The sequence below is a fragment of the Danio rerio genome, chromosome 5 (assembly GCF_049306965.1).
Source record: "Danio rerio strain Tuebingen ecotype United States chromosome 5, GRCz12tu, whole genome shotgun sequence".
In the NCBI taxonomy this organism is placed as follows: domain Eukaryota; kingdom Metazoa; phylum Chordata; class Actinopteri; order Cypriniformes; family Danionidae; genus Danio; species Danio rerio.
In genome coordinates, this window is record NC_133180.1 from 33401634 (window position 1) to 33417242 (window position 15609).

At 35.8% G+C, this 15609-nt stretch overlaps 1 protein-coding gene across 1 annotated transcript; it reads left to right on the forward strand.

Moving 5' to 3' along the window:
* Positions 1–9977: 9977 nt before the first annotated feature.
* ier5l (immediate early response 5-like) lies at positions 9978–12214 on the forward strand. Its single transcript, NM_199754.1, is given in 1 exon segment — positions 9978–12214. A coding segment is annotated over 1 exon segment (918 nt). The 5' UTR covers positions 9978–10111; the 3' UTR covers positions 11030–12214.
* Positions 12215–15609: the final 3395 nt, after the last annotated feature.

Here is a 15609-nt window from a genome sequence, read left to right on the forward strand (position 1 = left end):
AATAAGCACTGAACTTCAGTTTATAATGGGCTATTTGCACATGTACATTTCATTTTCAGACAACCAGCACAAGGGCTTCCAGTGAACTGTCTTTCCATTACAAAACTGCCTAACCCTACGTTTAAGATCTGATATCCTTAAAAATCAGCAATCCTCACTGCCTGTTAAATATACAATATAAAGTGGGTCTCAGATCAGACAAGAAGCACTGCATTAAATTCCATTTCCCCCCACCATGTCTTTAAAATATGACAGTTTATTTTACCCCAGTATTTTCAATGGAATTTCTTTGCTAGCCTGTTGTTACTGACGGTGCTAGAGGTTACAACGGTCTTTCATCTTGTTTTACTCTTGAACAGCTGAATGAATACTTAAGTCTATTTACCTAAATGTATAATAATTACATTACAACGCTGATGCTGTAAAAACAACCTTTTGAAATTGAAAAGTCACATTAAGCTGTCACTTAAAGTTTATCGTTGGCTTTAAATCTCTAGCTGTGCATAGAGCCTATTGGTAAATACTGGTGGATTAAGTAACTTCAACAGTGTACGGCAGTACTTCTGCCTTCGATTTACCTCTTTTCTCTGTTTCTGTTCTTGCCTGCTGTTTTCTGACATTTTACATGAAACTTCTCATATTACTTCTCAAAGTATTATTTTTTATTTAATATGATGTCTCACTAGCTGAAAGCTTCTGTCCCACTTTATCTAACATGTTATGTAAAATTGGGTCAGTAACAAAACATTATGTTTTAAAAATATTTAATGAATAGAAATATAATAACTACGTAACCAAATACACATTTTTATTGCACATGCAAATACTGTTTGTATAACAATTTAAACCTTAAAATTTTATTAGAGTTAAACTATGTACGATCACTGATTATGTGCTTTTCCAGACATTGTCGAACCTGAGTGTTAACCACACCCACATGGTTTATATTAGACCAATCAAATATTAATATTCAAATGAAGTACATATTATGTTCACCCAACATTATGACTATATTACTTTTAAAAAGCACAACTCCATAAAGCTTATTTGTCTATTTTATTGATGCTCACGCCACCCTATGTTTTTACCCTGGCCTAAAAATCCCATCATTTCATATTACTGCATTCTGTATTCTTGCAGAACGTATGCAAGCAGAAATTGTCGGGCAGACTTTGGTGAAGGCAGGCTACTTTCCGACCGTTCACTCAGCCTGCTTTACGGGAATAGAAACATGTGGGGAGATACAATCACTGCCATGGAAACCAGTCTTGCCTGAGGAGGATGGGGATGGGGAGGTCAGGACAAGTGGTTGCCTGGAAACCGCACACATCGCTCACGCTCAGAGCCCTCCCTTAGCGGGATGACGTATTGCAGAGGGGCTCGACGACTTTAATTGGCCGAAATTCAGCCTCTGGGCTTGACACCTCCCTCTCAACACAGTTCGTGCTCTTAAAGGGGAAATAAAACACAATTTGTGAACTGGGGCTAAAAATACTTCAGCAAAGGAGAAGTCAAAATGATGCCTGAATATAGGCTATGTCTTGTTTCTGCTCTACACGAGAAATCAAATGCAAATCCAGAAGAGATGTGAGAGCTTATGATTTAAGAAGTCATATAATTTAGCAGTTTGTCTTAAACACTATGAGAATCTACTTAATAGTTCGATATTTTGGCAAGGTAAATAGGCTAAAAAACATTATTTATCTTCATATTCCACAGTTGATCAATTGCATTTTTTTTTTTTTTTTTTTTAAATGTGCAAACATTTTCATTACAAACGGTCTAAAATATTATGTTTTAAAATGCAAAGGATTCATTATTTTATTCAATTTGTACTAATTTCTATCCCAAAAAACCTGAACATTGGTTAAAATAAAGTTCACAAACTTTGTTTCTTGAGTTGAATGCTTTTACACAAGAAATTTTTGGTATCTTTTTCCATCACTTTATATAATTCTGAAAAAAACTGTGGACAGCCAGAAAATAAAGAAAATATTTTCACATAGATAATCCGGTGAATTTAGGATTAAATATGAACATATACCTCTTTAACAATCTACAGAATACAGATGACTTTAAAGTTTGGCCAATGCAATTGTATTATATTTGTAATGTTAATTGTAAACACACACATTATCATACAGTTGAAGTCAAAATTATTAGCCCCGCTTTGAATATTTTTTCTTTTTTAAATATTTCCTAAATTATGCTTAACAGAGCAAGGACATTTTCACAGTATGTCTGATAATATTTTTTTCTTCTGGAAAAAGTCCTTTTGTTTTATTTTTGACTAGAATAAAAGCAGTTTTTAATTTTTAAAAAACATTTTAAGGACAAGATTATTAGCCCCTTTAAGCTATAGATTTATTTCAATAGTCTACAGAACAAAACATCTTTATACAATGACCTGCCTAATTACCCTAACCTGCCTAGTTAACCTAATTAACTAGTTAAGCCTTTGAATGTCACTTTAAGCCATACAGAAGTGTCTTCTAAAATATCTAGTCAAATATTATTAACTGTCATCATGGCAAAGATAAAATAAATCAGTTATTAGAAATGAGTTATTAAACTATTATGTTTAGAAATGTGTTAAAAAATATCTCAGTTAAACAGAAAATGGGGGAAAACAAACAGGGGAAACTAATAATTCAGTGAGGCAAAAAAATCTGACCTTAACTGTATATGTAATAAAATCTTACATGGCTCAATGCTCTTAGAAGAAAAAAAAACGTATTATATAAAAAGTGAAAAATATATATTGCAATGTAAATCTGCAGAAACGAATTGATAAAGAAATAGTTTTCTTTATCAATTAACCAAAAAGCACATTTCAGAACTGTTTAAAAACAGTTTTTTCTTCAGCAAATGATACTCAAAATGCTACTTGACTATAAACTTTGTGGTCTTATGTGGGAAAATGTCCCAATCCTGCTCCATGCGTTATTACGACAGTGAGTTGCGCAACAGACACACGGAACATAAGAGTGAATGGGGGTTTAGGAGCTACCATGTAGCGAGCGCAATAAATAGCTCCTGAAAAACTAAATATCTGTCATCAAAACTCTCCCCAGAGGAACGTGCAGAATATATTCACAATTAAAACAGGTTAATAAAACACCTCACAAATTGAAATGCACACATTAACGTTTTATTTATTTGTCGAGATCCAGAACCGTCACAGTTAAAAACGCACATTAAAACGTGGCTAAAACGTGGTTTTTATTAACAAAGCACAGACACGTAAATAGTTTTGTATGATAAAACAGTGTTCAGAAGTATCTTACCGTAACGTACAGAGCATCAACGCGTCATACCGGTAAATTAAATCTACCAGACTTCGATTAAGAAGAATATGTTACAGATCAATGCACTTGCCTCGTGGGTTATTCTTTTACGCCTTACTTTTACCTCAGCAGCAATATCAGACCCGCCATGGTAGCCTACTGTTGTCAAAAATGTCTAGGACAATCTAGAACGTATGGTGGCGTCCGACCCTGTGAAATTGCATCTTGCGATTTATGTTAAGTTGATTACTTTGCCTTTAAGTTCACAAGGCATCCATCTGCCAAGCGGGGGAAGCTCCGCCCTGATATTTCACCCACTGGTCCTCCTGCCACCGGAATGCCCGCGAGTGTCCTGAGCAACGCAAAACACACTTCAAATCCCACAATGCTCCTCCTTTGATAAAAGTTCTTTAGTGACGCCTCAAGACCGGGGAATGTAGTTTTTCCTCAACTTAATTAAGAATTACGCTCGTTAAAAAAAACCCACTTTACTTCTTTACGTTTGATTATTTGTTATTGACGTAGCAAAGAACAGAAAATATAATAAAGTGAGTCTCCACAATGATTTTAGCTATGTGGATTAGCCTATGTCAATATTAAAGCAATATTAAACGTCATTATGTCAACATTAAGGCTTCCACAATATTAAAGCTTTCCACAGTCCACATTGCAGGATACACTGAAAAAAATAAATAAAGATGATTTCTTGGATCTACTAAATTATTGGATTTACTAAAAGTTAAGAGGTTGCAAACAATTTATTTTTGGCCTAATTTAAACGCAAATTAAGTTGACCATAACTAAATTCAATTTGTTTGTTTAAATTCAACACACATAAATTGTTTAAAACAATTTTGCAGACATCTTTTTTTCAGTATACTTAGTTTTTATCTTTAAAACTATATAGTCTCGTGTATAGACAAACGTCTATATGTCCTGGTTAAAACGTCCTTATACCTTATATATTTGTCATGCAAAAGCCTCACGGTTAAAGATCACAAATAAATGTTAAAGCTAAAATTTGAGTGATTGACCATATAATAAAATGCTAAACTCCATCTAAAACGAATATAAGTTTCACATATTTGCATTGTTGTTGCATGAACATGTTTTGTTCTGACCCCAGTGAAGGATGTTACTGATGTAGAGGAATCACTTCTTTTATGGTAGACAACAAGAAAGAGCTGTTCACCTCAAATAGCAACAGTAAATCAGATATTTTTTTTGTGATGAAGCGTTTAGAAGAGAATTAATTTTCTTTCTGATGATGGAGGTTCATAGCCAGTGACCTCCATCACAGCTGGAGAGATACACCGAGTGATGATTCACTGTCACTCTGGAGTGCTGTTTATGGTTTCTTTCTGTTTGTCAGTATATGAAACGAGAACATAACTGAACATGTGTTGAAAATAAATTCATGACACTATATATATATATATATATATATATATATATATATATATATATATATATATATATATATATATAAACTTGTACAGGTGACTGAGCTCCACAATATGTTCTACGTTCAACTCAAACTTAATGTAATATTTGGTGTTCTATATGGGGAGAAAGTGTGTAAAACAATTGTTTCTGTGTGATTATTCATATAAGAAATTCAAAGGTACTGATTTTGCTCAGTTAAATTTTAAGTGATACACATCCAAAGATTGTTCTCATAGCATTTTATGTTTCAACTGTAACAAACACATTATATTGGCTATGAATAACATTTAAACTCATTTAACTGGTTGGTTATGAAATAAAAAAAGTTTGATTTATAACAAGATGTAAGGTATTTTTGTGATCCTTTCAGGTAGATGGACAATATGATCCAGTTGCGCATGAATAAAACATAACAATGTATTTGAAAAATCTAACACTAAAAAAAAAGAAACGCCATGTGATATACTTTTACTTAGCTCATATTTGACTTAATCTATGTGTAATAGACAGATCTTTGAATAAATATGTATGAATTATTTTTAAAATGATCATCTAAAAACAACTAAAAACATTTTATTCTAAATTTGAAACTGTTACAATCTACCAACAATCTGAATTTAACACTTACTCCACCCGTGTAAAAGGAAATGTGAGTTTGCTTTGAAAAAAACGTCAGCCAGCCTATAATGCCCTGAGAAACTACTTAAGATGATACCAATTCCCCTTGATGAGGCACTTGATGTCAGCATATTGTCCTATCAATAATGGTAGAGATTTAGGATGGATGGATGGATGGATGGATGGATGGATGGATGGATGGATGGATGGATGGATGGATGGATGGATGGATGGATGGATGGATGGATGGATGGATGGACGGACAGACAGACAGACAGACAGACAGACAGACAGACAGACAGACAGACAGACAGACAGACAGACAGACAGACAGACAGACAGACAGACAGACAGACAGATAGATAGATAGATAGATAGATAGATAGATAGATAGATAGATAGATAGATAGATAGATAGATAGATAGATAGATAGATAGATAGAGTTGAAGTCAGAATTATTAGACCCCCTTAGATTTAGTTTCTTTTTTAAATATTTCCCAAATGATGTTTAACAGATCAAGGAAATTTTCACAGTATGTCTGATAATATTTTTTCTTCTAGAGAATGTCTTATTTGTTTTATTTTGGCTAGAATAAAAGCACTTATAATTAAAAAAATGTTAAGGTCAAAATTATTAGCCCCTTTAAGCGATATATATTTTTTTCGATAGTCTACATAACAAATCATCGTTGCACAACAACTTGCCTAATTACCCTAACCTGGCTAGTTAATCTAATTAACCTAGTTAAGCCTTTAAATGTCACTTTAAGCTGTATAGAAGTGTCTTGAAAAATATCTAGCCAAATATTATTTACTGTCATCATGGCAAAGATAAAATAAATCAGTTATTAGAAATGAGTTATTAAATTTTATGTTTAGAAATGTGTTGAAAAAAAATCTCTGTTAAACAGAAATTGAGGAAAAAATAAACATTGGACTAATATTTCATGGGGGCTAATAATTATGACTTTTTCTGTAGATAGATAGGTACTCTGGTTAATAAATATCTGTGTTGAGCTCTAATTTGTTTTAAATATCCTAGGCAAAGTTATCAAATGGCTGGATACAAAATTGCTGTTAATTCAAAGCTACAAGGTACAAACCTTTTTATTTGTACATCTTTCAAATCACATGTAATGTGTATGTAATTAAAGAAAACACTCTTAATATGTGGCAAAAATACAATACGCCTTAAAATGTATGCTTAACATGCAACAAAATAAGCTAATTTTAATTATTACAAAAAGAAATTGTTAGTCTAGCTGCCACGATCTCACAGCAATTCGTAACGTTTTGGTTTAGTGGCTATTTCATATAAATTTGTACAATCTCATTCGTGCATTTTAGTACGATTTGCTTATCCCTTAATGATGATTGGGGTTAGTGGCAGGGTACATTAGGGTAAAAAAAGTTAAAATAGTTACAGTTTCTCATGAGATCAAGCTGTTACAGTTTATAGCTTGACTGTTATCTAATTCAATGACAAACATATATTATGAAAGTCTCTTAATTTTCAAAGAGTAACATTGAGTGGATGGACTCAAATGTGTTGCATGAAATGACAAAACCGACGAAGCAACTGACAGCTTAATTAGGTAGTCAGTGTAAAGTACCCACTACTCAAAGTTAAATGTCTGTATTTATTTAGTGCAAGTTATTTCTTGTGCTTCAGGACTACATTACAAACGTTTATTAATTAAGAACTTTCTAAATAATTTCAGGAAAGTTTTATATAAATGCCCTGAAATGTTTTCCGCAAATATTGTTGCAATTTCCAAACACAACTATTGTGCTCTTAATAGTTGGCTTAATGTTTACATATTTCATACAAATATGACTTCATACTGTAGTAAAGATTCAAATAACAAATACACAATTGTAGTTTGGACAGTTTTATCTTTTCCACATTATTAGATTATAAGATATGTGTTGTGTTTAATTATTTTAAAAACAAATCTGTTTAATTGTCAGTGTTCTGAAATTGTTTCATGCTTGATTGTTTATTCAACATGATTGTACTGCACACTTACATTCATATTCATTTCTGTTTGATGGTGTGTGTTGTTACTCTTACTTGTTTATTGATTTGTTTGTACTCTGTGTACATTATGAAGATTTGGGTCCTCCTGATTTGAAGCATTGTTGAGATGCAGAGCTGCAAGCTTTAGCACTCACTGTGGAGAAAGAGAGAAGGAGAGAGATGATCAGAAAAATCTGCATGATTCTCTCTGCTATGATCTATCACACTGGTGGGATGAATATATGAAGCAATTTGAGGATGCAGGAAATGTCTGGCATGTACAGAACCAAATCTGATGTTTAGAAAAATTTCAGTCTTTTCCACATGCAAATGCAGATAGGGAACGAGGTCGTTCTGTCTGGAATATTATTGACTCAAAAGGTGAAAATTTAGAGTAGAAACAATCTATTAGGATGATGCAATTATTTGACACAGTCCTTTGTGGAAATTTGTAGAACAGTTTCTGTCCTGGCACCACAGCAGTTACTAAACATCATTTATTGACTATAAATTATTATCTTTTCATTTAAACCACTGTATATCTGTTGCTATTCTTTGCTAAAACACTAGAGAAAACTTCATAATGTTTGCCTATCCATATTGCTAACATTGTTTTGTCAATGACACAGTATTTAACTGTATGAACTGTGTTTTACTGTAAAACATTCATGCAGCGTCACTAATGTTTAAAGTTGCATTGTGAAAAGGTATATTTGTATATTGAATCATGTATATTTACAGTACAGATATGCATACAATTCTGTAAATACCTGTGCATCTAGATAAATGGTGCTGTAAATGTAAACAGTATTTTTGCTGTAACTGAGTAGTGGTAAACTGCTGCCAATAAGTTACAGTAGATTCTACAGGAAATTGTTAACCATGCAAGACTTCACATTGCCATTCCTGTACAAAGTATGAACTACATGAATTTTCTAATGCATTAATTAATGTTGTTTTTAATTATTTGTGTTTCTCAATGAATACTTCGGGGATACTAAATAATATCTGAACAATAAAACAATGCTGAAGGTGTTGTGTTAATTTTGTGCTTAGTATCTTAAAGTCTTATATATCTAAAGTTATGGTACTGACTAGTATGGCATAACTGATTTGTAAAAAATTATTATATTATATTATATTATATTATATTATATTATATTATATTATATTATATTATATTATATTATATTATATTATATTATATTTATTATATTAATTCATTTTCATTTCGGCTTAGTCCTTTTAATAATCCAGGGTCGCCACAGTGGAATGAACCACTAACTTATCCAGCACGTTTTTACGCAGCGGATGCCCTTCCAGCCGCAACCCATTTCTGGGAAACATCCACACACACTTATTCACTATGGACAATTTAGCCTACCCAACTCACCTGTATCGCATGTCTTTGGACTGTGGGGGAAACCGGAGCACCCAGAGGAAACCCACGCGAATGAAGGGAGAACATGCAAACTCCACATAGAAACGCCAACTCAAATAGCCGAGGCTCGAACCAGCGACCTTCTTGCTGTGAGGCGACAGCACTACCTACTGTGGCACTGCGTTACTCTATATTATATTATAATATTTTATGTTATGTTATGTTATTTTACATTATATTATATTATATTACAATATATTATATATTTTTACATCGTATTATATTATAATATTTTATTTTATATCATATTATTTTACATTATATTATATTATAATATTTTATATTATATTATGTTATATTATTTTACATTATATTATTTTACATTATATTATATTATTATAAATTATATTATAATATTTTATTTTTCATTATAGTATTATACAGTATATTATATTATAATTTTTATATATTATAATATATCATTTTACATTATATTATTTTACGTTACATTATATTAAATTATTTTTCACATAATTAACACTTTTTATCATTGCTTTAGCTTGAAATATACGAATGCATAGAACTGAAACTTAAAATAAGACAAAAGTATATGTAATGCACGCATAATAACGTTAATAGTTATTATTTATCACGAAGATTGAATAATTCAACACTTTAATGTTTTTTTCTCCTTTTTTTCACTGACCTGTAATTAAAGTTACATACTAATTCGTTTACATGGTTTGCATTCAAGTATGCGCGCGTATAATTTAGAGTATAATCTTGAAAAGTTATTTTTTCTCATCTAATAATTTATTATTTTTAATAATTTAATCAAGTTTTTTTATTATTATTTCAGCCCGTGCATGTGAAACATGCAGTGCTTTGTTGTTTTTAAATGTAGTTTTCAGTAAGTTTGTAAACTTGTGTGACATCCTTCAAGTTGTCTCTCCGGCACACATGACAAGAGCGCGCACTCCGATGTACAATGCGCCTCATGAGAACATTCCAGTTTGGTAAAGTCAGTTTGGAATTTGAATAGCACAGAAGAACCGCCTCTCTGTGATTGGACAAGATCAAAACCTCTGAGAGGAATCCGCTTGTCACTCAACGGCATTCTGGGCCTCTGATTGGCCGCTGGCGAAGTGGGCGTAAAGTTCTCCGCCATATATATACTATGGCAGCAAGCGCAGGCTAATGATTGCCTACGCTCACACGTTGAGGCAGAAACGACCGCGTTCAATGTTTCTCCACAGAGCTGACTTAAGCCTTCGTCCCCGAACGAAATATCGTGATTCTGACTAAAAGAAAGTTAGTTTCCTTCGTCGGAGAGGTGGGAAAGCATCAGCAGCCCGACCATGATCAACACCATGGAGTGTGCAGTGGATGCACAAAGTCTGATTTCGATATCTTTACGGAAAATCCACAACTCCCGTACGCAGAGAGGAGGAATCAAGCTGCACAAAAACCTGCTGGTCTCCTATGTGCTGAGGAACGCCAGGCAGGTCTACATGAACGAGAAGTACGCGGAGATCTACAGGATGCAGCAGTACGAGGAGGTGATGACGGTCTGCAACGAGATCCAGGAGCTGAACCCGCTGGATCTGGCGGAGGACTGTGAGGATCAGACGGCGGACTGCTGCGGCAGCGCGAGCGAGTCAGCGAGCCTCTGCGGCGCGCTCCTGCCCGCCGTCGGTCACCAGACTTCACCGGCGGCGCAGCACATACAGCCGGCCAGCGCCTGCTCGGTGCCCCTGGCTCTCCAAAGCGAGGAGGTGTGCAAAGCGGCGCCGGAGCCCTCGTTCTACCGCAGCTGCTGCGCGGAAGCCTACCCCGTGTCCAACTGTGACTTTTCGCCGGTAAACAACATGCACTGCAACAAAACTACAGTGCTCGACTTGGACACGCATGTCGTTACCACAGTAGAGAACGGGTATTTGCACCAGGACTGCTGCGCTTCGCTCCAACAGTGCTGCCAGGGCGCACAGAGCCCGGCCAAGAAACGCAAGCTTGACTTTGGTTACTACGTGTCCGAGATCGAGGAGGCACCGGATTTTACGCCGTGCAAAAGAGCGAAATTCGAGGACTCCTCATACGCGATCACGGAGCCCTTAGACACGTCGAACATTTCCAACCTCATCTCGATCTTCGGCTCGGGGTTTTCGGGACTGGTGAGCAGACAAGCGGACTTGGAGCAAGCCTTAAACGGACAGTTCTGTAGCAAACAAGCCCTGGCGAGTTTAGGGGCTTGGACGCGAGCTATTGTAGCCTTTTGACTCTGTGGTTAATGCGAATTCAGATACTTTATGAAATTGTACAAAGTCTAAGACAAATTGACTTTTATTTTTGCAGCAAAGTTATTTAAGCCTTTCTGTTTTTATTTTTGGTTTGTTTTTGGTTTCGTTTCAGTGGGGGAGGCGGACAGTGGTTGTAGCCTACCACTTGTGATGTATCCTTTAAAACAAATGTCGATATTACAAACAAACGAAGTTGAATTTCGTTGCCTTAAACCCAACGCAGACTGCTAGCTATATGGCCACAAACATGGGAAGTCTCTGAATGTTTCGCTCGTGGATTGTTTCTTTTCTCTTTCTCCTCTTCCCCAGGAACTTTCGCAAAGATGTATTGTAAAAGAGCATTACTACTCACACGTAATGTTGGGAATAACGGGCTGCAAACGGGGAAGCCTACCCACTGCACGCTTATTTCTCAGTCTTTGGGCAGCCGTGTCATATTCTCTGACCAGTTTACCAGTAGAGCAGGCTACAGCAAGAGCTCGTGCTGTATGGAGCTCCAGGAAGAGCCCTGGCGCGCACAGACTACATTCTGTAATATCATATAAGGCAATCAAGTAGGCTAATGAAGGTGCAATATTTTGACCCCCCTCCCTGTCCGAGTTTGTTGTTTTCTGTATTCTCAAATGTGCTGTTGAAAGTGGAGAGGACTGGTGCGTTTTGTTGACTGCACTGACCTACAGCTCCAGTTCCTCTCGAGTGTGTTTGTAGTTCCTATGCCAGTCACCTCATCAACACTGAACGTTGGGGCCATTAATTAACACTACAACTCCCATAATGCACGCCGTGATTTAACCTGCCAGGTGTTTTTGTTGACTATCCAGTCTCCAGCGTTAACCATTTCCCGCCCCCTTGCTCTCAGAAAAAGAAAAAGTTTAAGCCTTCACAGTAATTCATGATGCCAGCATTTGCTTGGTTTTGTGGGTTTGATTTTATTTTCTACAATCTTAGACCTTTTGTTCTAAAAAGGCAATCTCATAAATTAGCCATACGTCCTCACATTATATAAGCACTATGTGTATTGAATTAAAGACGTTTTCAGACGTATTCTCCATATTTTGTTGGTATTCTTGTATTTTTGTGCATATTAAATTGTATATCACCGGGTAAAACTGTTTTAGAAAGTATTTGTTTAAAATTTATAACCTTAATAAAAAATCAAACTTATTTTCTTTTGTATTGTCTCATTGTTGCACCTTTTCATCAACCAAGAGTGTCTCTCCACAGCTGACTAATTTAGGCCTCATGTTCAGTGAGCCTGACTTGACAACACAAACATCAACATCTTTATCACTTCTGTCATTATATATCAGCCATGTTTCACAGCCCTTACTTTAAACAGAAAAAAACACAACTAAAGAACTATTACACAACTACAGCAAGCATTTCTGTAGCTCTGGCCTTAACTTTGCATGATTTCATATGTAGACTAGATATTTTCACCTATTGTTTACCTGTTTTGGATCACCTGAAGTTTAATTTATAGATATATGCCCTTACCTGAGGGTAATTAAACTCACATTCTGCCTTAAATTAATCTATAACGACTTACGAGAAAGGAAAAGTGTCCCTCAAAGAGAATAAAGCAAAGTAATACACTCAAATCCAACATTGAAAACGAGCTGTAACTTTTACCTGACGCACGCGTCACATTCTGGTGGCGGGCACTGTGTTCAAGGCGCGCGCACTTTTTTAGCCAGAAACTCTCAGTAAACTTGCAGGCTGTGTTATCTCTGCTGTATGCCACATGGTGGTGTTCTTCAAAATCAATGAATGAAGGTATTAGAGCGCCTATGTAGCGGCACCTCGGGCTGACCTCGAATCCGCTGCTCCCTGCAACCCCCTCCACCCTCCCCTCCCTGTCCTCTCTCCGGTCTCTCTCTCTCTCTCATCTCCAGCCGAAACCTCTCGACTCCTCTCAATCTGAGATACCGCAGTACACCCGACACATCAACCTCATCATACAGTGGCTGTTATCAGCTCGTTGTGTTGGCTATTTTCGACGAGAATAGCCGCGTCGCGCGTATTTACGTTTCGCTTAGAATCGCAGGTAATTCGGTCGCGGGGTTTGTTTATGTGCTACATTATAATGCGTTTACAATTCTCAGTGTTGTAAAATTTATGTATTAAGCTTGTTTTTTGGAGAGCGACGGACATTATTGTGAAACAACTGAAAGATTCAGCATGGCTTTATTCTCGTCGGTTTTATATGATGAGTTCTACTTAAACTCGTTTGTTTTGTTCTTAATAGGTTGCTTTAGGGAAATGCGCCAATGCTAACGCTAACAAATGTGTTTAATAAAAAGCCTGTTGTTATATTTGCTTAATTTTGACAGGAGATGTAGCGCTTACTCGGTCTGTGGTGTGTGGCGAGCTCCTCCGCGTGGCGAGCACGGGAAACGCTACCATGTCGAGCGCGCGCACGGAACCAATGCAGATTTTTTCGTTTTACGAGAAGGAAGAAGGACCCGTGCGCTTACGATTATACACGCACACAACATTCAACACAGATAGCACGTGTTTCGTTAGTTGCTGGACGTGATATATATACTAAACGCGCCTGTGTTTGTACTTTTCCAAAATGAGCAGCCTGGTGAAACCGGCTCAGAGGTAACATCAAATGTTAATGAAGACAAAAGGCACGACTTTAATCTTGTCTTATCTCGACTGCGCCTGTTGAACTCAGCAGTGGAGCCCGCGTCTGAATACAGCTGAATGGGGACGGGGGAGGCAGATGGGTGTTGGGGGTGAATTCGACATGCGTTCATGTCAATTACTCAGCAAGCAGAGCCGAGTCTCACAGTGGGGCGGCCAAACTACAGTGACTGGGCAGATGCTGGATTTGCCAGCCACAGAAAGTGACTCAACTGAAAATAGACAAAGGGAATTGGCCTGGACTGAGTGTAGGTCTTGTGGCTAGCCTGTGCAAATGTCAAAAAAAGAAGCCACATAGGCTATATACTTTGCTTCATCTTTATTGTATGTAAAAATTTTATATTTAAATTACTGATTAAATCAATATTAAAGCACCATGGTTTTTGAAATAAAACTATAGGATTGCCTGTTTTACAAACCATTACATTTTTAAGTTAAAATGTAGATAAAATGATTGTAAAAACCTATACTAATAATTCCATAGTTTGCCTAAATTATTTCAGTGATGAAACCCTTTAGTTGAGGATAATTTTTCACAAAAACAGGACAATGCTGAAACTTTAAATATTTGTTAACTATACTGTTACCTAATTCACAAATTGTTGATCTTGCATGTACAAGAGTCACAATATTAGTGATTAAACTAATTGTGGAGGTTAGAAAGCAGATAATTATCAGTGCCATGGCCTATTATTAGTATACTAAATCCCCCAAAAAGCCAAATTTAAGACAAATTATTTCGAAAATTGAGTCTTGTGAAATTAACAGACTGTTGAAAATCTGTAACCAGTTTTAATACACCCCTCAAGCTAAATTGCCAATGTTAACTCAAGATTTGCTAGTGTCAATGAGGATTGATATAGCAGTTAACACCTTGGACTGTATTTTAGAAAAGCTAAGTAATCCCAGGTAGATCATTGAGACCATTAAGATTGTAGTGGTTTCTACAATCTCTTTAGGCCTATAAAGTCTTTAAAATAGTTTTATACATTTAAAAAGCTTTAAAAGACATTGTAATAAATCTACCACTTATTCAAAATCTCCTTTTTTTTCTTTCTTCTGATGGACACAAAAGAAAACTTTTTAAAGAATTTTTGGAATTAGTAAACATTGACTTCTCTTCCTACTATAGATGCATATTCATTGCAGTTTCTGACATTCTTTAAATGTTCAAATTTTCTTTTGCAATCAGAAAAAAAAAAGAAAGAAACTCAGAAAAGCTTGAGGTTAAGTGTAATTTCATTTTGGTGGACAGCCCAGTTTAATTCAGACTGTTTAATTTAAAACAGAAATGTATAGTTGTGCTTTCTTGAGTCGATTGTTTGGTCCTAAGTTAACGCAGGTTCAATTGTGTGTAAATGTGTTCACACTGTTGTTTTTGGTTTTATTTAGAATTTAGAACCATGGTTTGACTGCATCAACTGAGTGCCAATTGTTGCTAGGAAACCACTACGCAGAAGACATTGAAATGAATGGATGCTCATCTCATTTTTGTACTTCTAATTTAGAATATTTTCTTTATTTTAAATCAACTAAACAGAACGCCACGTGTATCTGTTTGTCAGGAATATAATGCATTTATCAAACATGTTTTTCTAGATAATCTTTTTTACTTGGGTTAATGTTCAGGGACCTTTACCATGAAGCTAGATTAGCTGGCTTGCCAGTTCAGTTTTAGTTTACTAAGCACCAATCTTGGATTTTAGGTAACACCAAGGCACCTTGACTTTAGTCACTCTTTGCTGCCAAGGAATTATGGAGCAGCTGAGCTGAGCTACATTCATAGTGCCTAAAACCCAGACTTGGTGAAAACCAAACTAAAACTAATCTGGCTAGCCAGCAAATGCCACATGCCCAGGTGTGCAAGTTCAGAAAACATCATTCACCTGATCCAAGTGAACACAGAG